This window comes from Hyaena hyaena, unplaced genomic scaffold (genome assembly GCF_003009895.1).
Source record: "Hyaena hyaena isolate Hyena2069 unplaced genomic scaffold, ASM300989v1 scaffold_477, whole genome shotgun sequence".
NCBI classification, from domain to species: domain Eukaryota; kingdom Metazoa; phylum Chordata; class Mammalia; order Carnivora; family Hyaenidae; genus Hyaena; species Hyaena hyaena.
Window position 1 is genome coordinate 745,475 of NW_024081112.1, and position 22,542 is coordinate 768,016.

General features: G+C 34.8%; 2 protein-coding genes across 2 annotated transcripts in view; one reads left to right on the plus strand and one right to left on the minus strand.

Moving 5' to 3' along the window:
- The window catches only part of MFN1 (mitofusin 1), a 34,495-nt gene extending 18,053 nt beyond the window's left edge, over nt 1–16,442 (plus strand). Inside the window, exons 10-18 of the mRNA XM_039254321.1 lie at nt 4,298–4,419; nt 6,345–6,471; nt 6,604–6,708; nt 6,974–7,076; nt 7,215–7,444; nt 8,499–8,648; nt 9,661–9,857; nt 11,742–11,876; nt 13,700–16,442. Coding sequence (XP_039110252.1) covers nt 4,298–4,419; nt 6,345–6,471; nt 6,604–6,708; nt 6,974–7,076; nt 7,215–7,444; nt 8,499–8,648; nt 9,661–9,857; nt 11,742–11,876; nt 13,700–13,781 — 1,251 coding nt within the window. The 3' untranslated portion in view covers nt 13,782–16,442. The remainder of the gene's footprint in view (nt 1–4,297; nt 4,420–6,344; nt 6,472–6,603; nt 6,709–6,973; nt 7,077–7,214; nt 7,445–8,498; nt 8,649–9,660; nt 9,858–11,741; nt 11,877–13,699) is intronic.
- Nucleotides 16,443–19,323: 2,881 nt separating this feature from the next.
- Nucleotides 19,324–22,542, minus strand: part of GNB4 (G protein subunit beta 4) — a 63,114-nt gene continuing 59,895 nt past the window's right edge. Inside the window, exon 10 of the mRNA XM_039254332.1 lies at nt 19,324–20,533. Within this exon, the coding sequence (XP_039110263.1) occupies nt 20,427–20,533 (107 nt within the window). The 3' untranslated portion in view covers nt 19,324–20,426. The remainder of the gene's footprint in view (nt 20,534–22,542) is intronic.

Genomic DNA, 22,542 nt, shown 5'->3' on the forward strand with positions numbered 1-22,542 from the left:
GCGCCCAACACATATATATATTCGAACTTTATGTATTTATTTAAAAAAATTTTTTTAATGTTTTATTTATTTCTTAGGGAGGGCAAGAACGTGTGAGCAGGGGAGGGTCAGGGAGAGAGGGAGACACAGAATCTGAAACAGGCTCCAGGCTCTGAGCTGGCTGTCAGCACAGAGCCTGACATGGGGCTCAAACCCACGAACCGTGAGATCATGACCTGAGCTGAAGTCGGATGCTTCACCGACTGAGCCACCCAGGCGCCCCTATGTGTTCTAACTTTAATAGATTTGCCAGGGATTTAACTGCTCTGTTTTATCCTCCAATGACCCTGCCCCAGCTCTTGGTTAATTTTTCTATTCATAGATAGCAATTTGTCTTTATTCATTAAGTTGTATATTAATCTTTAAACATAGTTTCTTTCTGCTTTTTTTTTTTAATATTTTTATTTATTTCTAGGAGAGAGAGAGAGAGAGAGACAGCATGAGCAGGGGAGGGTCAGAGAGAGAGGGAGACACAGACTCTGAAACAGGCTCCAGGCTCTGAGCTGGCAGTCAGCACAGAGCCCGACGCGGGGCTCAAACCCACGAACCGCGAGATCGTGACCTAAGCGAAAGTCGGACGCTTAACTGACTAAGCCACCCAGGCGCCCCTCTTTCTGCTTTATTTATACTTTTTTTTAAAGTAGAATTGTTCTTTGCTTTTTGTTCTTTAGGAAAGAATTTAGGGCTATGAATTTGTGATGTAACTTTGGATATATCCCATGAGTTTCAGTATCCAGTTTAGTTTTCATCGTTCAGTAATTTTTTTAAATTAATAGTTGTTGGCATTTCCTATTCATTATAGGAGTTATTAAGAATTCCATGTTTTAATTAATTCTTTTCATCTAATTTTTGGTTATTTCTTGGTTTCTTTGCATTGTGATCACAGAAATGGCCTTTATACACATTTTTTCTTTGTTTATAGAATTTACTTTTTTTGGGGAGTCTCAGAAAATTATTTTCGTGAAAAAAATTTTACCAAGTTTATCATTTTTAGCAGTCTGATTTTTGCCACAGACTTTTTGAGATTCATTTGTTTCCGAAGGATCAAAAAACCTGAACATTTAGGGTACCAAGTACAATAAGGCCTGGAAATTAAGTCACTTAAAATCAATCAGGAAAATCAATGTTAATTCTGTCAGTATGTTTTCTTACTGTTTTTAGCCTGTATTTGAACAAGTGTATATTCTAAAGATAATTTAGAAGTCTAAATTTCTTCAAATAATTTGGCCATAAGTTTTGGTTATAAGATGGGAAAGGGGTATAAAATAACTCTTCTCTAAAATGTCAGTGAATTTGTTGTAAAGGACATTTCTGGGACAACTGGTAAGATCTGAAAATGGACTGTATGCTAGGTTAGTAGTATTGACCCAGTGATAATGTTCTGAATACAGTAATTGTTTCGTGGTTGTATAGGAAAATGACCCCATTCTTAGGGACATATGTTAATATATTTAGTAGTAAAGTTGTGGGGTCTGCAAAGAACTGTCAGATTGTTCAGCAGGAAAAGAAAATATATAAAAATACATCTGTATTTCTATATATAGACATACATCTATCTGTATGGAGAGAGGAAAGGTAAACAAATGGGACTGAATGTTTACTTGAAAAGCATATTGTATGTTAGTAGGTTGTTTTTGTTTTGCACAGTCCTTTTAGTTAACAGTATTTCAAAATAAGTTGGGAGTAATGAATAGCATATTATTGTAGGTGTTTGTGGTCTGTTGAAAGGACCTGGCACATTTATGTCCTAATTACACCTAAATATTAATATTTACAAATGTGTAGTTTCCTATGATGTTATTAGAAAGTTAGAAAACTCTTAGCTGAGATAGGATTATTGTTTTGGTTCTAAACCATTCATAATTAGTTTTAAGATAATCTACAGGATACTCTGACAAGATAGAATTTAAATTGGTTTCGTGTAGTATTTTAAACTTTTCCTTGGAATATTAGAGTTCTGGATAAAGTAAGTCTGGAAACTGCTGCTTACTGTATATGTTCCCTTTGGGGATTCATAAGCATATTAATGTAGCAAGGGTTCTGAGAAATCATTCCCTAAAAACCCCTTTATTTAAATTAACATTTTCCACACTTCAGAATAGAATATTCCTTTTGCAAGTTGACTTGATATTTTTCTGATTAGTGGGAGCATCAGTGTGGGATACTTCTTAATTAAAAGGTTTCCTGCTTTTTTCTTTGTTTATTCATGGTTATATATTTTTAAATCAAGGAATAACTTTTATATTGCCTAATAACTTTTGAAAATATTTTCTTTCTTGTCTAGCTCTAATACTGTGCTGTTATCTACAAATTTTGGGTCTTCATTGCTGATATCTAGATCTGCTTCATCGAGGAACATAGAATTTCTTTTAACCTTTTTTTCTTTTAAAAATATTTTTATGCTTTTATTATAATTTTGTGGAGGTTAATTTGTTCATTTATGAGATACAGTTATTTAAAGAAAATCAAAGCTTTGATTCAGTTAAAAATAAGCAGTTTATACTTTAAACAGTTAATGTTGTATAGTTACTGGTGATTTTCTGTAGGCCTGTACAGAAGTTACAGAACCAGAATGGGGAATACTGTAACTTCCTACAACTAACCTCTTCAGGATTAGTGATGTTGAGGAATGTATAAATAAGTTGAAACATGAAGAAAAGTTAGACTGTGCAGTGAAAGGGGTTTCAGTTAAGGCTTTATAAACAGTTAACTAAATGAATTACCCTAATGTGCCCTGTAGTTAAAGAAGTGAATCTGTTGTATTTTTCACACCTCAGAGTGCTGAAGAGGACAACTAAACTGGCAAAAGAAATTTTAAAAGTGTTTTCTATCTTAGTGAATTCAATAGATAATCACTTTCGGGATGTGAAGGCTAAGCATCGGTTATAAATAGTACGTTGAGTGAATATGTAACATACTAATGATTTCAAGATAACATTGAGTACCTTTTAAAGCTTGAAAGCTATTTTGACAGAGGATAGTAATTACAATTTATTACTGGTTGTATAAAAAAAGAGGTTCAAGAAAATGAATTCATGGAACTCATGGAGATGCATCCCTAAGTTTTAAAAATTTGTTACAGAAAATAACGTGGCTTCCTACAAAGCATCTATGGCAGTTATTGCTGCTGTGACCCAGACGAGCTTTTCTTGATGGTTCAAAGACCAGATATCCTCTCTCTGTAAACACTTTAGTTATTTTTAAATGTTACCTCAGTACAGAATTTGACCTTCTATAAGGTAAAAATGAAAGGACAGTTTTAATGTAATAATTTTGCTAACATTCAATGATGAATCACAGTAAATATTCTAAAAAACTAGTGTGCACATGTATTGAAATTTGAACAAAAATTTTACAGTGTAAATGTATCCATTACTATATGTGATACATTCTAATGTATTCCATTTTTTAAAAAAAACACTGGTCACAAAACAGATTTGTACAGTGAATAGTTTATTAGCTACAGTTAGCTTGAAAGTGAAATAAATGAGATAGGGCATCACAGAATGCGAGCCGGTGAGGGGCAGAGAGAGGGAGACACAGAATCTGAAGCAGGCTCCAGGCTGCGAGTTGTCAGCACAGAGCCCGACACAGGCCTCGAACTCACAAACGGTGAGAGGATAACCTGAGCCGAAGTCTGACATGTAACTGACTGAGCCACCCAGATGCCCCAATATTTTAAAAAATAATTTAAAGTATTATTTAGGTTGTTTGCTGAAGAGTATTTTTCAAGTTGTTCAAGTTTTAACTGAAAGAAGTTCTTTATAAAAATAACCTTATGTGAAACATGCCATTCAACTAATTTCTTAAATGTAGAATTCTAATTTATAACTCAGTTATGAACTTTATTAGGTTATCTAATAACCTAATATTGTAATAAGCATGAGAAAAATCAAGATAGACTAGAAGTAGATTAAAGGCAATCAGGTAAAATTAGTAATTTTAACAGAGAAACCTTAAACATTGAAAACAGTACCCTGCTTATTTTTTTTTATTTTTAAAAACACTTAAAAAAAACCATTGCACATTACTGTGTAGAATTACACAAAGATATGAACTTGCTGTTAATGTCCTTTTTACTTTTGATTCCTTGCAGTTTTTTTAACATTTGTTGTTTTAAGTTGTGTTTATCATGCATTTACTTTCTACTTTTATTTATGTTTTGGTTAATGTTACAAACAGCAAGGTTTTGTGTTTAAATTCCTGAAAACGTTGGGATGGAATTACAGTAATGTGTTATGGCTTGGGCCCCTCGCAGGAGTGTATCTCGCAATCAGCAGTGAAAACAAAGTTTGAACAGCACACTATCAGAGCTAAACAGATACTAGATACTGTGAAAGACATAATGGATTCAATAAACGTGGCAGCAGCAGAGAAAAGGTATGAATTAATTTTATTGCAAAGTAAAATGTCATTTTGTATAAATATGAATTCCTTAGACTAATGTTTTAAATTGTTATATTTTAAATACTTTCACACTAAAGTCAGCAACCTACTTGCATGTTTTTAAATGAATATTTGAAATTGTAAATATTTTGTCTACAACCTTACATACATCATTTACATTCCTTGGATCTTAGTATTCTCATGAGTAATGATTTTAACATATTTTGTAGTTAAATATCTTTAAAGCAGTGGAAGAGCCATTTCTCTGAGAGGAATTTTTTGATGAAGTCCAAAAAAGAGGTGACCCTCTTTTTTGTTAACGTTCAACTTATGACCAGTTTTTCATATATTCATACATTGATACCTTGAAATCCCTCTGAAATCCCAGTGCCAGTTGTGGGTTTTTTTCATCAGCTGGTAAACAAACAAGGTGATATTACCTGCCAACCAGAAAGTCAGTTTGGTAAGCACTGCCCTATACATCATAGTATACTGTGCTATTATTCCATTTATTATCTTATAAAGACAAAAGTGAATACATGAAATTGCCAACATTATTGAAGGGTAGTTTTCACAAACTTGGTACACTTGAAACAAAGGTGATGTTATTAGGTGTGACACTCATTAACAGTGTTCAAACTTAATTATTCCATTAGTGGGTTTCAGCAAAGAAAGGAAAGTTATAAAGAATCAAGGATTAAGTTAAAGATGACATTAAATTGGGAATTTTATTTTATTTAAAAAAATTTTTTTTATATGTTTTATTTATTTCTGAGAGAGAGACAGAGTCAGCATGAACAGGGGAGGGTCAGAGAGAGACGGAGATAAAGAATCTGAAACAGGCTCCAGGCTCTGAGCTAGCTGTCAGCACAGAGCCTGACGTGGGGCTCAAACTCATGAACCGTGAGATCATGACCTGAGCCGAAGTCAGATACTTAACCGACTGAGTCACCCAGATGCCCCTAAGTTGGGAATTTTAAATGCATATGATCTTACTGGGAAAACAAACACTCACACCTAAATCTATTGCCTAATTTTGACACTTCTAGTGGAACGCATTATGTACAAAATTAGAGATTTTCCAGCACATAAAACACAAGAGAGAACTCAGTCTGATCTCAGACCCTGCCCACTGTTTCTGTATGACATTGTGTTGCCATTTACACCCCTTCCAGTTCAATTGTTTTATTATAGTAGCCAAAGTGAGTATTTGGTCCACTGATTGACCATAATATTATTAATTTTAAAAATACAGGACATTGAATTGTAAACATGGCACAAAGAAGATGTGATTTGAGGATGTTTTGTATAATTATGTCTTGGGAACTCTTAGCTAAAGATAATTTAAAAGTATCTCAGGTCTTTGTTTTTCTATATCATCTAGTAGTTGACAAATTTCTATAAAAGCCAGATAGGTATTTTAAGCTTTGTGAGTCATAACTGTCTCTTTTGTAGCTACTCAGTTATGCAGTTTTAGAGCAAAGGCAGCCATATAGATGATGGGCATATGAATGGTCATAGCTAAATCCTAAGAAAACCTTAACAAAAACTAGCAGCCGGCTGGATTTGGCTTTCAGGATGCCATTTGCTGACCCTTGTTTATTAAATTAAGTCAATATTGAGTTTTATTTTGACTGTTCATATCTGTGTTTGGAGAATCCTTCCGATTTCCTTGTGGGGGAAAAATTCTTTGTGGGATTCAGATGCCTCATGGGCAGAGAAACAAAGTTGTTTATATCCAATCATCTATAAATGCTTTAAAATGAAATATTATTTGAATCCTTTTAGATATTGAAATATAAGAGTATTTTTTTTGTATCATGCTAACAGATCATTCAGTACATAAGTGAGTGCCCTAGCTTAATTGCTTTGGGACTTTACTATATCCTAAGAATTAATTACTCTTCATACTATAATAGGGTTTATTCAATGGAAGAGAGGGAAGATCAAATTGATAGACTGGACTTTATCCGAAACCAGATGAACCTTTTAACACTGGATGTTAAGAAAAAAATCAGGGAGGTTACAGAGGAGGTGGCAAACAAGGTGGGTTGGTAACTTTATGATTAAAATTTCTGGGAAGGGGGAGCACCTGACTGGCTCGGTGAGTGGAGTGTTCAGTTTGATTTTTGGAGTAGTTGGTAATCTTGTTTAATTTTTTTAACTTCATATTTTCAGGTGTCAAGTGCAATGACAGATGAAATTTGCCGACTGTCTGTGTTGGTTGATGAATTTTGTTCAGAGTTTCATCCTACTCCAAGTGTATTGAAAGTATATAAAAATGTAAGTTAGATTGTACTTAAAGTTATTTAGATACAGTTTCCTCACCTTATTGTACATTTGTATTTAGTGGTTTAGCACCTTCTTGGCACCCAGTGTATGATTAAAGTGTTCCATCTCCTGTGTACTCTTGTGATAACTACCTTGTATATAAGGCACACAGAAAAGTTATCCTTTAAGATTTAGCATTTACTACATTTTTAAAGTTTTAATAAAATCTATATATGTTCTAGAGAAAAAGTAATGGGCACATTTATCACGTTAACAGGAGTTAAATAAGCACATAGAGGATGGTATGGGAAGAAATTTAGCCGATCGGTGCACCAACGAAGTCAATGCTTCAATGCTTCAATCCCAGCAAGAGATTATTGGTAATATTTGTCTGCAAGTTCATGTACACTTTTTTATTTATTTCATTGGTGAAGGGCTTATTTTCCTTTAGGTTTTTTATACAACATAAAATATTATTTACTCTTGATTCTTAAATATCACAATTTTGTTTTGTCTAGAAAATTTGAAGCCATTACTTCCAGCTGGTATACAAAATAAACTACATACACTGATTCCTTGCAAGAAATTTGATCTCAGCTATGACCTAAATTGCCATAAGTTATGTTCAGATTTTCAAGAGGATATTGTATTTCATTTTTCCCTGGGCTGGTCTTCCCTTGTCCATCGTTTCCTGGGCCCAACGAATGCTCAGAGGGTGCTGCTAGGATTATCAGAGCCCATCTTCCAGGTATCTTTATTTTTGTTTTTTTGTTAAGCATTTTATTTGATTATTGCTCTACTGCACAGTTATGTATCTTTCATTCTACCAATTGAGAGTCTCCTTTTTATTTGGCTTATGTGATTTTCCCTAATAGAACTACCTGTGTCCAATTTGCATATTTATGATCTAATGTCTATCAAATAGAGCCATTTCTGAATTATAATACGATGCAAAGGGAAAGGCAGTCTCAGCATTTCATCCAGTGTGTTGTAGGTTGTTCTACATTTGTTTTTGAAATGGGTTTTTATTTTCTTGGAAGTTTTTGTTTTCAAATAAAATTGAAGTTTTGACTTCAAAGAGATTAGATTAATGCAAATATTTTTTAAAAACCTTTTGAATCTATCAATTTGATAGGTTTTCAGAAAATTTATGGAGTTGTAAGACCATCACCACAATCTGGTTGTAGAACCTGTCACCCCCAAATGGTATCCCATGTACTTTTGATTTGTATTTCCCTAATGACTAATGAGTTTGAAATCTTTTCATGTGCTTATATTAGCCATTTGTAGATCTTCTTTTGTGAAATCTCTGTTCAGATCATTTGCCCATTTTTAATTGGGTTATTTGGCTTCTTCTTAATTTTCAGGAGTTCTATATTTATTCTCTAGTACAAGTCCTTTGTCAGATACATCATATCCAAATACGTTTTTTTTAGTCTGTGGCTTGGCTTTTAATTTTCTTATGGTGTATTTTGAAATGTAGAAGATTTTAATTTTTAAGTCCAGTTTTTTTAGAGGAAGAATTTTAAAATACAGTTTTAATTCCTCTTGAGGGTTGAGGGCCTACTATAGTGTGAAATATAGTGTGAAAATTCGTTATTTGTCATGATATCATTGGTTCAATATTGGTCATAGAAAATAATTTTTAGGCTCTTTATTTTCTTAATGTATTTATTGGGAACTCATTATTGGAGTTATTCTTTTTATAGATTTACTACTTTAATTATAAAAAAATAGAACTTTATAAATGTAACTATTTAGTGGTTTCATTGTAATAACCTTTTTTCCCCCAACCGTACCAGCTCCCCAGATCTTTAGCTTCCACTCCCACTGCTCCTAATCCAGCAACGCCAGACAGTGCATCTCAGGAAGAACTCATGGTTACCTTAATAACAGGATTAGCTTCTCTCACATCTAGAACTTCTATGGGCATCATCGTTGTTGGAGGGGTGGTAAGAAATCCTTTTTAGTATAAAACGGGAATTTGTGTAGAGCTTTTTGCTAGATCACAAAAAAGAAAGGTATATTTACTTTTATTTACAGGATCTATAAAATGACAAAAAGTTGCTGGTTAAAATTAGTGAATAAAGAGGAGTTTCACAGGTCTAATCTTAAGTTTTTAAAAATATATATTTTAACATTGAAATATAGTTGACCTATAACATTGTATTGCTTCTAGGCATACAAGATAATGATTTCATAAACACAGATTATTGCAAAATGATTACCACAGTATAAATTTTTACCAAATACTCTAGGGAGAAAAATACCACCAACTAGCTAGTCCTTTAAATGGTGCTTCCTATTTTCACATGACAGCACATAATGAAATGATATTTATTATACATTGGAGTAACAAGAATGATCCAGGTCCCTTCTCTAGCCTTCTCTGAATACCAGAGGGATATGCCTTCAAGTTTTAAAGATTATGTTTTAGTGGTAGTACATATATGTAAAATATTTTTCCATGTCATGAAAAACATGAGTTTACTTGTTTTGGTTTTTTAAAATCTGTGACCTAAAAAAAAATTCACATTCCTTTTTGAGATAACGTTATATCAACTTACCAAATGTCTGACATGTTATAAAAGTTCTTGTCTGATAATTATTTAAAAAATGGATCTGAGGGGCGCTTGGGTGGCTTAGTCGGTTAAGTGTCCGACTTTCGCTCAGGTCATGATCTCGCAGTTCGTGGGTTCGAGCCCCGCGTCGGGCTCTGTGCTGACTGCCAGCTCAGAGCCTGGAGCCTGTTTCAGTCTGTGACTCCCTCTCTCTCTGACCCTCCCCTGCTCACGCTGTCTCTCTCTCTCTCCTAGAAATAAATAAAACATTTAAAAAAAAAAAAAAAATGGATCTGAGTCAAAGATCTGTAAGGAGCTGATGAGTTTGCTAAAATGCCTTAATATACATTGTTCCTAATGGTGATTTTCTTTTTCAAAGTAGCCTGTGAATTTACCTTTACAGATTTGGAAAACTATAGGCTGGAAACTCATATCTGTTTCATTAAGTATGTATGGAGCTTTGTATCTCTATGAAAGGCTGACCTGGACCACACGTGCTAAGGAGAGAGCCTTTAAACAGCAGTTTGTGAACTATGCAACTGAAAAACTGCAGATGATTGTCAGCTTCACGAGTGCAAACTGTAGCCACCAAGTACAACAGTAAGTTGAAAGATGTGTCTTTGGTTTTTTGTTTTTTTAATTATTGAAGTTTGACATACCTGTAAAACAATGCACAAGCAAGAGTACTGCTTAAGGAACTATCGCAAAATGTGAACACACTTTGTCATTACCACCAAGGTGAAAAAATCGAATGATACCAAACAGGTGGGCTCAAAAACAAGCGATAACAAGTTTAATTTATATTTATAATAATATATAAATATATATTTCTTTTATGTGTCTTAAAATTTTTCATCAATCTAGTAAAAATATATAGAACTGTTAAATCAATGCAGAATAGCCTGTTTTTGGATGCTTCTGAGAACTGAATTAAAAAGTTCTGTGAGCTGAAGATGATTGCAGTTTAGGGAAAGAAATAACATGTACATAATGATAATTGAAAAGTGTTAAGTAATATAGTGGTATGTAACCTCATATTGTGAGGCTCTAGCATCTTTTTTTTTTTTTTTTAATGTTTATTTTTGTGTGAGAGAGAGCATGAGCGGGGGACAAGCAGAGAGAGAGGGAGACACAATTCAAAGCAGGCTCCAGGCTCTGAGCTGTCACCACAGAGCCCGACGCGGGTCTCGAACTCACAAACTGAGATCATGACCTGAGCTGAAGTCAGATGGTTAACTGACTGAGCCACCCAGGTACCCCATGAGGTTCTAGAATCTTAAATCGTGAAAAATGGTGGGTCAAAAGGGTCTCCTACAAGGAAGGGTAGCCAGAATAGAACAGAAAGATGTAGGCAGAGAAAACACCCCAAAGTAAAGAAAGCAGGGGAAAAAGAAGTGTGTTGGGAAACATGAGAAAATTTCGATGTGACAGATAATGTATACCATAGGGGTATATTTGAATATAAACCTAACACTAGGACAGGAGCTTGGATAACTAGAAGTTCTGGGAGTGATACCATGAATATTTAGCTCTAGAACAAATAACTGCAGTGGTGTGGTATATAGAATGGTTTAGATTAAGGAGACAAGATTTGCAGGGAGATTAAACTTTCAGACACAAGATCAAAGCCTGTACTAACAGAGCTGAAGAGAATGGAAACAGTGAGGGCACAGATTTGAGATCACTGAATGTTTACGAAATATTTATTGAATTCCTATTTTATACAGTAGTTCTCATTTATATTAAGGAAGATCTTTTCTCTAATAAAGATACCTAGACCTCCAAAAGAAATCATCTCAGGTCACATATGTAAAAATAAGGTTAATGAAGCTTTCCATTCATTTTGTCATCATTAATTGCCTACCATGTGCTAATAACTATGCTAGAGAGGGTTGTGGGAAATAAAAAGTTAAAGATAACTTGATCCTCTTTCTTAGAAGACTTCAGCTCAGGTCATGATTTTGCAGTTCATGGGTCTAAGCCCCGTGTTGGGCTATGTGCTGACAGCTTAGAGCCTGACGCCTGTTTCAGATCCTATGTCTTCCTCTCTCTCTGCTCTTCCCCACTCACAATCTCTCTCTCTCAAAAATAAAATGAACATTAAAAAAGTCTTCTTGTCTGAGTCACATAAGCTCATGAAATTTTCTTGCCTGTTCTCAGTAATTTATTTCTGTAGGCAAAGGACTAGTAAGTCTTATTTGTGTTTCTGAAGAAATATGCCCATCTTTTGCCTTTTTATAGCTGGTTCATATTCACAACCATATAGTAGAGGTTCATGCTGCCTATTGAGTATTTGTCTTGAAGCCAGATGAAATTAAGCCCTAGTGCCACATCCTCCCTCATACCGTGCCTAACAGTGTTCTTGGATGCCTTACATTTTAGGTATATTTTAAACTTGTGATCTTTTTATATAAGCTTTAAAATAAAGCTTCATTCATTTTAAGACATTCATGACTGCTGAAAAAAACCATCTTTTCTTTTAAGGGAAATGGCAACCACTTTTGCTCGCCTATGCCAACAAGTTGATATTACACAAAGACATCTGGAAGAAGAAATTGCTAGATTATCCAAAGAAATAGATCAACTGGAGAAAATACAAAACAGTTCAAAGTTCTTAAGGTATTTGAACCTTTTTTCTTGATAACATGAATGTTTATTGGTCTCATTACCTAAATATAATTATGTAAAATTAGTGAATTTATATTAAAACTTTCTGCAACGGCTTAAATTATTATTTTCCATCCATATTTAATTCCATATGTTTTGCATTTTCAACGAAAGCCAATTTCAACAAGAAAAAACAAATCTGATTTAGAAGGAATTTTTTAGATCTTTATCTAAAACTTTCTGTTGAGCTATATTAGTCCCTTTTCACAGCAGACGTTCTATAATTTAAAGTGTGAGTTTTTAGTCCTCTATATCCAAGACTGGCAACTTCCGTTTTCCTTGCGGACATGAGTGTGCTTAAAATTTGAAGCAACAAGAGTAAACAGGATATCCTAATATGTGGAATTCTGATTCAATATGATTTATCATGAATTCTGTGGGGTCTAACTAAAAGTTGCTTTTGGGTACCTGACTAGTGTGTCCCCATGAGGTCACTGCGGGTTGGTAGTCCCAACATTTCAGCTTTTACCCATAAGCATCATTTAATTCTTGCTGCTACTTACCAGGGCTTGTGCTACTTAAAATGCCCACATAAGAGCAGCCTGCAGTGTCTCCAAATTGTAGAGGCTGCCCTTGTGAGCTGAATTTTGGGACATAAACACCTGTGGGCATGTCTGTCCATGGTGTCTTAATCTGATCAGCAGTTACATTGTTATTACACCTCTGTTCATAATCTCTGCAAAAGATGACTGCCTATCACTTAGACCCCAGCCTCCTTTCATACGCACAAATACACCCAAGTAAATTTCATTTATTCCATTGCAACTCTTTTGAATTAGATTATCCCAAATACATCATAGTCTTAGTGAAACTATATACAGATTTTTTTTTTTTTACTTAGGTTTTTTTAGTAGTGTTTCATCTTGTTAAAGAAATGATATTATTGGTACTTACTATAGCTTTTTGTTTTTCGCAGGGCTTGAGTAAGTACGAATAATTTTGACGTGCTAACCTTTTTTCTAAATAACAAATCCCATAATATTAGAATCCCCATTGTTAATAGATTAGGTTCCACAATTCAGATAGAATTTAAGTTACCTAACTAATAGAGTGTTGCCTGAAGAAGCATACAGTGGAGTTCATGTGTCCATTAACTTCTATGTCCTCGACCACATGCACCCAGCACCCGGCAACAAGACCAAGAGAAAAGAGAGAAAAGCTCACTCAAGTATGTGTGCGCGCCTTGGCATGGTATGAGAATGGGGGACACGGTCTGTGTTCTTCTGTCCGTTTTAGTTCCTGTTTTCGTCTCATTAGGGTATTTGGCTGTGTCAAGTATGATTCTAGTATTTAAAAAGATTTTTGGTATACCATGGTCCTTTAACATCTGACAGCTACTTTATGTATACATAAAACCAGTTATTCTATACATTGTGTTTAACTTAAAGGGAATTCGAGGACAGTTAATGATTCTAGGAATTCGAGGACAGTTAATGATTCTATGACTTAGGATATAATTCTCATGTAAGGTAGTGGAACTCCGTGGTCTCTTAGTGCTTCCCATTTTTTCTTATTCAGATTTTTGGGTTTTATTCCAGTATACGCTTTTTTTTTTAAAGTCCTGGACATTGGATTCTGTCTGCATTTATTGCAAAGCTATAATAGCACATATACATACTCTAAAAAGGTTGATAATAGTTTAATCTGAGTTCAGATACATGTAGTAGCACCTGACTAGTGATTTTTTTTCTTTTTAAGATTGGATGGAATGCATTTCTTTCTCACTGGCCTTTATGATAATTAGACTGGTATTTTATTCATTTTTTTTAAATTAGAAATAAAGCCGTTCAACTTGAAAATGAGCTGGAGACTTTTACTAAGCAGTTTCTACATTCAAGCAATGAAGAAGAATCCTAACAGTAGAGATTGCTTTGGTGATCATCATAGGAGAAAATGGAACCTGGAAGATGGGGACAGTTTTTTTATGAAATGACTTTAAATATGAATTATACTAACTGTACCTAAATAGCAAATCCTTGTATAGATTCTGATAATCTATCAGGGTGTTTGCATTTCTGAAAAGTATTATATGGTATCTTTAGTTTTAATTTGGGGTAAAGAAAAGGCTAAATTGTGTTTAAAATGAATTAGTTAAAAGCAACAGAACCAACTATGTGACCCCTGAGGGGTGGGGCCTTGTTCTTAATTAGGGCTCTCTTTGTTTTTGATTCTGAAAAAAACTCTGCTTCCTGGCATCCAGGAGTTAGAGAATGCTCCTTTCATCTTTTCTCAAAACTAATTTTTGATGCCTACTTTAATGGGAATAGTCTCCCTCCCCCCCACCCCCAACCTGCACTGCTCTATCAAGGAGTGTGAAATGTTCTTGAGTGTATTGTTATGCAGGTTACAATCACTTTTGCCATCCTGGCAGGTATGTAAACCACTAATAAATACACTGTTTTTACTCCCTCTTTTTTTCCCATTAAAACGAATGTAAAATAGTCTAAAGGTTTGGTATTATACATGGACTCTTATAAAAGTATAAAAATATCTGGGTCTGAATAGTTGCCTGATATGTTTCTAAAGAAACATTTTCAGCTTCAACTGATTACAGCAAGGAAACCTTTCCATCTCAGTTTTAGGAGTAAAAGTTTGAAGTGATAAAAATAGCCAAAGATCTGGGAGCACCGACTTTTGGGTGGTTAGTCATTTACAAATGCTGTTTTCCAGAAGGTATTTGCCGAGGACACTGCTGGATTGTCCCCCCGGGTTGCTTTACTTTATTTAATTGTATGAATATACCAGGGCACTGTTAATATTTTCCTGTATTTTTTAACTTAATGAAATGTTGATGAGTTCAAGTAGTGTCTGTTTCTCTGTAAAAACTAATTTAAACTTCTATGGAAACATGAAAAATTATATTCTAGGGCTTTGCTACACAATATTTAGTCTTGAGAATCACCAAAGCAGCAGCACCTAAATGCTTGTTAGATGCATAATGACTGCATTTGACCAGGGATACTTTCTGCTTTTCCACAGAGGGGTAACATGTTAGGCTCTTTTATTCTTAATACTATTTACTTTCTTGTGCCTTTAAGGCTTCTGGATGCTACTCAGTCTTTTCATAACAGGTGCAGCACTATTTTTCAGGATATCCTGAGAAAATATTAAGGCCACAAAAGCCTTTCAAAAATGTTTTTATGCATAGCAGATAGTAGGATGCACTATTCAAATCCAAATACTACTTTGTAGCTTTTGTTGCTTTGTAACCAAAAAATAGTACAGACTACCAACAAATGGGATTAGGTAACAAATGCCACATGAAAAACTAATGTCTAAGATTCTGGGTACTGCTAATTTAGGTTACAAGTTCAAGACCTTGATCTTTATATGCAAGTACATCAACTTTTGACATAGCGTAGTCGTTTGGTATCACCTCATTAGTACAGTGTCTGTCAAAGTTTGAGCTCTGGATTACCTGAATATCACTTGTGACCTTCTAAGAAATACATATTGCAGGGTTTCACCCCAGACCTACTGAATTCAGTATTAGGTTTGGAAACTAGTAATCTAGGTTTTAACAAGCCTCCAGGTGATCCTGATGCACACTAAAGTTTGGGGAACTACTGGAGTAGTTCTGGTATAGTCCCTTTATAGTAAGTTTTCCATCACGAGTTTGAATGCAGTTCTACCTGATCAAGTCTGAAAATGCATGAATGTTGGAAATGAAACCCAACCTTTATGCCTGGAGATAAGTGCACCTATGACTAAGCCCGTGAATTATACAGAAATTATGTATTTCACAACTGTAGTTCAGAGTTATTGCACATACTTGATTTACTATGTATGTTTGAGAGATTATTTATACTTTGTATAACCTTAAACTTTTTACAAAACTACATTTTTATAAGTATGCAAGGTGAAAATAAAACTTGTTTGCCTGATAGTTGATAAATGTAACATTTTTACTGGCATTTAGTGACAAGTTTTGCAGTAGGCATGTAAGGTATCTTGGGTAGGCTGGCTTATGTGCCTAGCCAAGTACTGAACTGCCCTCGTGTACTGTCCTCCTATGGTGTGGAGATGAAAGGACAGCAGTCACTGCTTTTATCTACATACCACAAGCAATCAAATGGTTAACAGCAAGTAAGCTAGCGTTCATCAAGTGAAGTACACTTACTCCTTGCTTCCAGCAGCCCATTTTTCATTTCATAATTGCCAATGTTTAGATAAAGGAAAAAAGGCTGAGCATAAAATAACTGGGCTGGGTTTACTTCTGAGATTAAAGTTTTAGTGTGATTTTTAAAAGTAAAACATGCTATATGCAATCTGGTTAAAAGCACTTTATTGATTACAATATCAATTCACAGCAATATTTCACAGAGCTACTGTACAAATAAAGGAATGAATCACTGTGCAAGAAAGATCCAAGAATACTATTAAATCATGGTACAAGTCCATAGTTTGGTTTAAGCTTTTATAAGAGCTTTAATCTACTACGTTCACCTTTTCCTAAAGTCATACTACTGACATTCAGAGTCAATTTGCTACAAGGTTGTAGAATCCATTGTAGGTGGGGAAAAAAAAATAATCAGCTTTAAAAACCCACTTATGTGGATGCCTTTGGATAAGAATAAACAAATCCAAGTGTTCAAATGCTTCTTTGAAAACAATAGAATAGAGCACCATTGTGGAAAACACAAAAAGGCTTGAAATATCCACCAAGTATCACTGAAGTTCCATTAAGTAAAAAATAAATACTATACGATGTAAGATTTTGTCGGGAGCACTTAAACCAGTTGAAACACATAATCAGTTTTTTCGTGATGCTGCATTGTAACTACTTTATAGGATCAGTAATTGGATTTAAGAAAAAAGACTCAGGAAATTTTATCAACATGCAAACAAATTGGCTAAATACAAGGTGTACCATCAATATGTGACTTTTAAAAAATATACTGCTAGCTTAGACATTCAACTACAAACCATTTTAATGAGTACCTATTGTAACCAATTATTTTTAAATACACCACTGCATTTAAGGCAATTCAAAATTAACAACAGGAGAAACACTAGTAAATATGAAACAGTTCACCTTCTACTTTAATTTTTCCTCACAAAAAAGATGGTCTAACCTTGTGCATGTTTTAAATTCTCACAGGAGGTAAGACATAGTTTAAAATTTTGCTCTCCACAAAGGTGCCACAAAGGCAAAAGAGAAATTAGAAGCTGAACATAGTACTTAATTTACAATTAAGCAAAAATTATTTAGTCTGACTTATACCCTAAAGTTTCTAGAAAGAATACTGTTAAAATGATAGGCCCATTTAGAAGATTGTTTCATCAGTTTCCATAAGTTTAAACGTCAACAGATAAACTATAACTATTCAATATGTGAAACACTCAACAGTAATCAAAGCATAAGTTTCCCTGAATGTTTTCACTCTTTAAAAAGGTTAAAATTATTAAATCTAAAACCTCAATAGTGTTGGAGGAGGTCAGTTATAATTTTAGAAATAAAAGTTTCATGGTCACTTGGAGAAGTCAAGATCCATTTCTCTAAATAGGTGAACTTTAAAATGGCTTAACACATTCCAGAAGCACCTACATCCATTATGTCTCAGAGACTAGTTTACTAAAATAAGAATGGTCTATTATAGACTCTTTGCCTAATTATTAAACCCAGATCTTTGCCTCTGTGAAGACGAAACTCAGTGATGCATGTAACCACGGATCACCAACTATAAAAATCTGAGCTAGGAAGGGACCATGGACACGCAGTCTAAAACACTTAATACAGCTGCCAAAATTGAGGCCTGTCCATCCATCAAAGAGGAGAGGCCACTGCTATCAGATAGCTTTTGGGATGATTTGCTGAGCCACATGGCAATCATGTGTTTTGTTTTGTTTTTTTTAAGGAAAGAATATATTCTCTTAAAATATTCTTGCAATAGGGCACTTGGGTGGCTCAGTCTGTTGACCATCTGATTCTTGATTTAGGCTCAGGTCATGATCCCAAGGTCATGGGATCAAGCCCTATGTCAGGCTCTGTACTGAGCATGGAGCCTGCTTAAGATTCTTTTCCAAAAAAAAAAAAAAAAAAATTCTTGCCAGATCTGAAAAATACTCTTTATGAAGTAATTAAGGAGTCTGTAAATAAACATGCTGAGGCATATTATGTTTAAATGCTTCTTATAAAGTAGAATATAGGCACCAAATAAATGCAACATTCTTGATCAAATTCCTTAAGATGGTATTTGGACATAATTTTAGTCTTGAACTAAAATTTATACAGTGCTTCTACATACTATTTTACTCTTAACTGGCTATAGGAAGTCTTATGCACAACACTTAGACCATCAGCTGAGCTTGAACTGCAAGTAAACAAATATATTTAACAACTGGAACCTTTATCAATGGAGAGCAAAGGTTTAACTAGTAAGTTAATGTGTTAATGAGGTCACCGTTTGGTGATTATGTATAAACCACAACAGTGGTTGGTTTTTAGTTGCCTAGTAGCTATTTAATTATGGGAGCTGCTTTTAAACTCATCTACAAAGATTTTTTTTAAGTCATTCTATCAACATGCTTGACCACGGAAGTAGCCTGGGCCTCTGATGAAAGATCTTGTTATTAGAATAAATTTCAAAGTAGAGGAGATACTTCTCATAGCTGCTTTGCACGTGGCAGAAATGCTTTCTTGAATAGGATTTGGAATGAATTGCTGAACTACGTGGCAAACCCCACCTTAATGGGAAATGAGTACATTCCTTTAAAATATTCTTGCCTTATCTCGAAGAGCTGCTCTTTATGAAATGACAGTTCACAAACATTAACTGCAAAAGGTTCATAGAAATCTTGAATGTTTATAAATATACATTCATGCCTGCCATCTACACTGTATTTTTTTGGTCCTATATCATAATCTTCCTTTATCCATTTTCTTTTAATTATCATCAGCTGATCTTAAAATGGATACTGACTTCATTATAGCTGATTCACTTACTAGCACATTCACAATATAAAAATGAAAATCCACAAGTAAAATTTGGGAGTATTTAGGGTTACAGGTGATAAAAAGTTGAGACCTATCTCAACAGTAACAGGCACAGTTCACTAAATCACAAAACAATGCACTTCTAAATATCAGAATAGCCCATGACTTCACCATCAAGCAAGACTAATAGTCTTCTATTGTCATTTAGCTTTTGTTATAGGAGAAAATTCAAAGGGAAAAGTTTAAATTTGGGGTGGGGAAGGGGCGGGCATTCTAGTAATAGACACATTATACCATTTATGAACAGCGGAATTGCTTACTATGCTCCTCTGATTCCTTAAGGAGCTGCTCTTAGAATTTTTCTTTTGGCTTTCAAGTGGAGTCACTTGTGTCTAAACACTCTTTGAGGCAAAAAAAAAAAATCACTTAGAAACCAGTATTTCGTGCCAAGAGAAGAAATGCTACAGGAGAGCAAAAAGCTTTAATATTTCTTTTAAATTTAAGTCACAGAAACTTATATCAATTCAGATTTTATATTATCTGAACATAAATTCATAAAGCCGCTTTGTTACACAATTAGAACTAATCAAGTCTAATGACTGATTAGGTCTTGCACTACTTCAACAACGTCATCACATTAATTTCCTATCTACATGTAGGTCAATGGAGTACACTGGGGAAAAGATTCAAGGACAGCCCAATTGTTCATCAATCTGAAATGAGTACTCTACAAACTCTGTTCTAGAGCATCAATCCTTAGGAAAGCAAGCCCAATGAGTTGGAGAGCTACTGAAAGTGTCATTTGATTATAACCACATTTTTTCTATGTCAAGAACGATTTTTATGCCATTACTGCTAACTTAATGTAGGAGTTTCTTATATATGTCTAATGTTTCAGAATGAAATCTTGATTCCCTGGCCTTCAGATTATCTCCCCCTTCATGAACCGAAAATGAGCACTTATTTAAATTCATAGGATGGCCACGGATGCCCCAGAAACTACTGATCCTCAACAGGGTCTCCCCTCAGAGGTACCTGAGCCTGCTAGTATACTTAAACATTAGGCAACCAGATCTCTTTTAGATTAAAAAGGTCAGACTTCAAGAAGACTTTCTTCAAATATAACTACACATACATCTGGAATCACTTCCATCTATTCCTCCATTACAGAACTCAAAAACGTGATATTTCTTATATATAGAAAGTTAAAAATGTAGTTCTTAAAAAATGCAAACACAAACATGATAGACTGCTATAATGTGTACATTCTGTCCTACACAAAGAAAATAATCTGAGTACAAGTGAAAATTCATCAAGGTTAAATTAGCTCAACTCAAATTAATGCACTGGTCCTTTTGATGTCAGCAAGCACCCTTGCCTTGTTTTTGTTTTTTTTTCCCACTTTTTTTGTTTTGTAGTTTACTGAAAGCTTCTTTTTGTATATAATAATCTCTAGAAAAATCTTCACCTGCAAATATAAGGTAGGATTTTCTTCTCACAGCTCTAGGCTGTAGCACTGATTTCTCCAGATAAGCAATGGAGAACAGAAAAACTTGCATGCACTGTTAATTCCAGATTCTCAGAAAACTGTCCCAAGAGCCTGTTGCCACAGCCATGCCATCATCTGTTACACCTAAACAGCTGACCCGGTTATCGTGACCAGCAAGAACACCTGAAAAACAAAAAGTTCAGTAAAAAGTCAGCAATTAAACAAGTATTATGTATAAAAGATCTAGAAGGGTACTTAAAACTTAAAGGGTTTACCTTGGTCCAATGGTAAGCTAGATATGTGTGCAAAATACAATTCTTTGTGTTACATGAATTTTTGACACGTACGTTGGCTCATGCTTAGTACTTCTGACAAATGATCTTAATTATGCTTATCTCTAGGAAAACAGATTATACATCTCTAGTAAGTTCATGACACTCCAGATGTTGCCAGTGCTCTACGGTATTTTCAACAAAAACAAAATTTCAAATTGAAGTTCAGTGAGGTAGCCTTTCACAAGAACAGTAAGAATGTAAGAGCACAGGGTGCCTGGGTGGCTCAGTCAGGAAAGCTCTAAATCTGCTGGGTGTGGAGTCCACTTTAGTCTCTTTCCCTCTCAAAAAAAGGGGGGGGGGGGCGGGAAACCTAAGAATGAAGTTGCCTCGCATTACCACTTCCAAAAATACCAACCTAATTTATGTACTTTCATTGTTAAACAGCAAACACTGGAGTGTTTTGGTTGTCACTTTGTGACACCATCCAACACATCTAGTTTTAGTTTCCTCTATTAAATTCATCTGAATAAAGTTAAATTTGCTATTCAGATCACCACATGGGATAAAACGAATATTCCCAAATAATTGAGAGGCAAATATGTGAAGATCTATTAAGAAAAGTTGGAATATATCAAATTCAACATTTTTTCTTTACTGTTTGAATCTGCAAGATCTCTATAAAATGAAGCAGCATCATTTTCACCCAACTTCAGGAACAGAAGTTCATCCTAATTCTTAATATTCTCTGTAGTGCCTCCAGTATGGCAATGTTTGGCAATGGGCAAATTTACAATTACAGGTTCAAATAAAAAAACCAACACTGACTAAATAGTTCAAGTCAGATTGGAAAGAAAAATGAATCAGCAATTCACAAGTCACCATTCAGTTCTACCATGAAAAGTATACAGTTGAGCTAACTTGAAACCAAGCAGCTGTAAGCAAAGCAAAACTCAAAATAGGCTAAAACATGGAAAAGAAACACATTTTACTTTTGTAAACCGAGTAACAGGTAACAAATGCTCTTAATGATGCTAACTGAGTCAACCTAGGCAAAACACCTACGACCTCTTTAACAAGTAACTAACTGGCTTTGGACAACAGAGTATCTCCAAATACCTACAGGCAGGATGTGAAACCGTGAACTTTTCTGCCATCTCTTAGGAAAGGCGGTTAGGTAGAAAGTTACTCTTGGGAATGTTACCATTGCCCCTACCCCCTCAGAAGCCTCAGCAACTGTACAGAATTTAAAGGTAAGAATACAAACCCACAAGGACAGGACAGGGCCGGCAGTGGCAACAAAACTGTATATGCCAGATGGCAGCACTGTGTTAGCAGACCCCAAACAAAACGCTGAGTTCAAAGCAAATGCTGCAGTGTGCCGAGAAATAAGTCCACACTGCAGAACCTACATACTAGTGCTCACATACTAGTGGAACCAGGCATCTCTGGAACCAGAAAGGGACAAAGATGGGGAAATAAACTAAGACTACATTAGAAAGTGTTCAGATATCAGATATCCCAGGTCTCTACTCTGCAGAGTCAGATGACTGATCATCTTGTACCAGGGCATAAACCTAGACTTATTTGATAGAGAAAGAGATGGTCACTTAACTGGAGGGGGGGGGAGGAGGATCTACTTGAAGATCTAGTAAAACCAGCAAAAAGTTTGATGATTAAGTATATCAAAGCTAAGAGCATAAGCAAAAGAATGAATGTAACCAAAGAAAATATAAAAAAGCTACACAGCAAAAGAAGTGACAGTATGTACCTCATTGCTTGGCAGTAGGTATTGTTTAAAAAGTCCTAACTGGACAAACACTGATACATGGGAAGAATGTGGGTGTGGTGGGAGGAGCGATGTTAAAGCTGACCCCTCAACAGAGAATGCCAAAGAAGTTAAAAAAAAAAAAAAAAAAA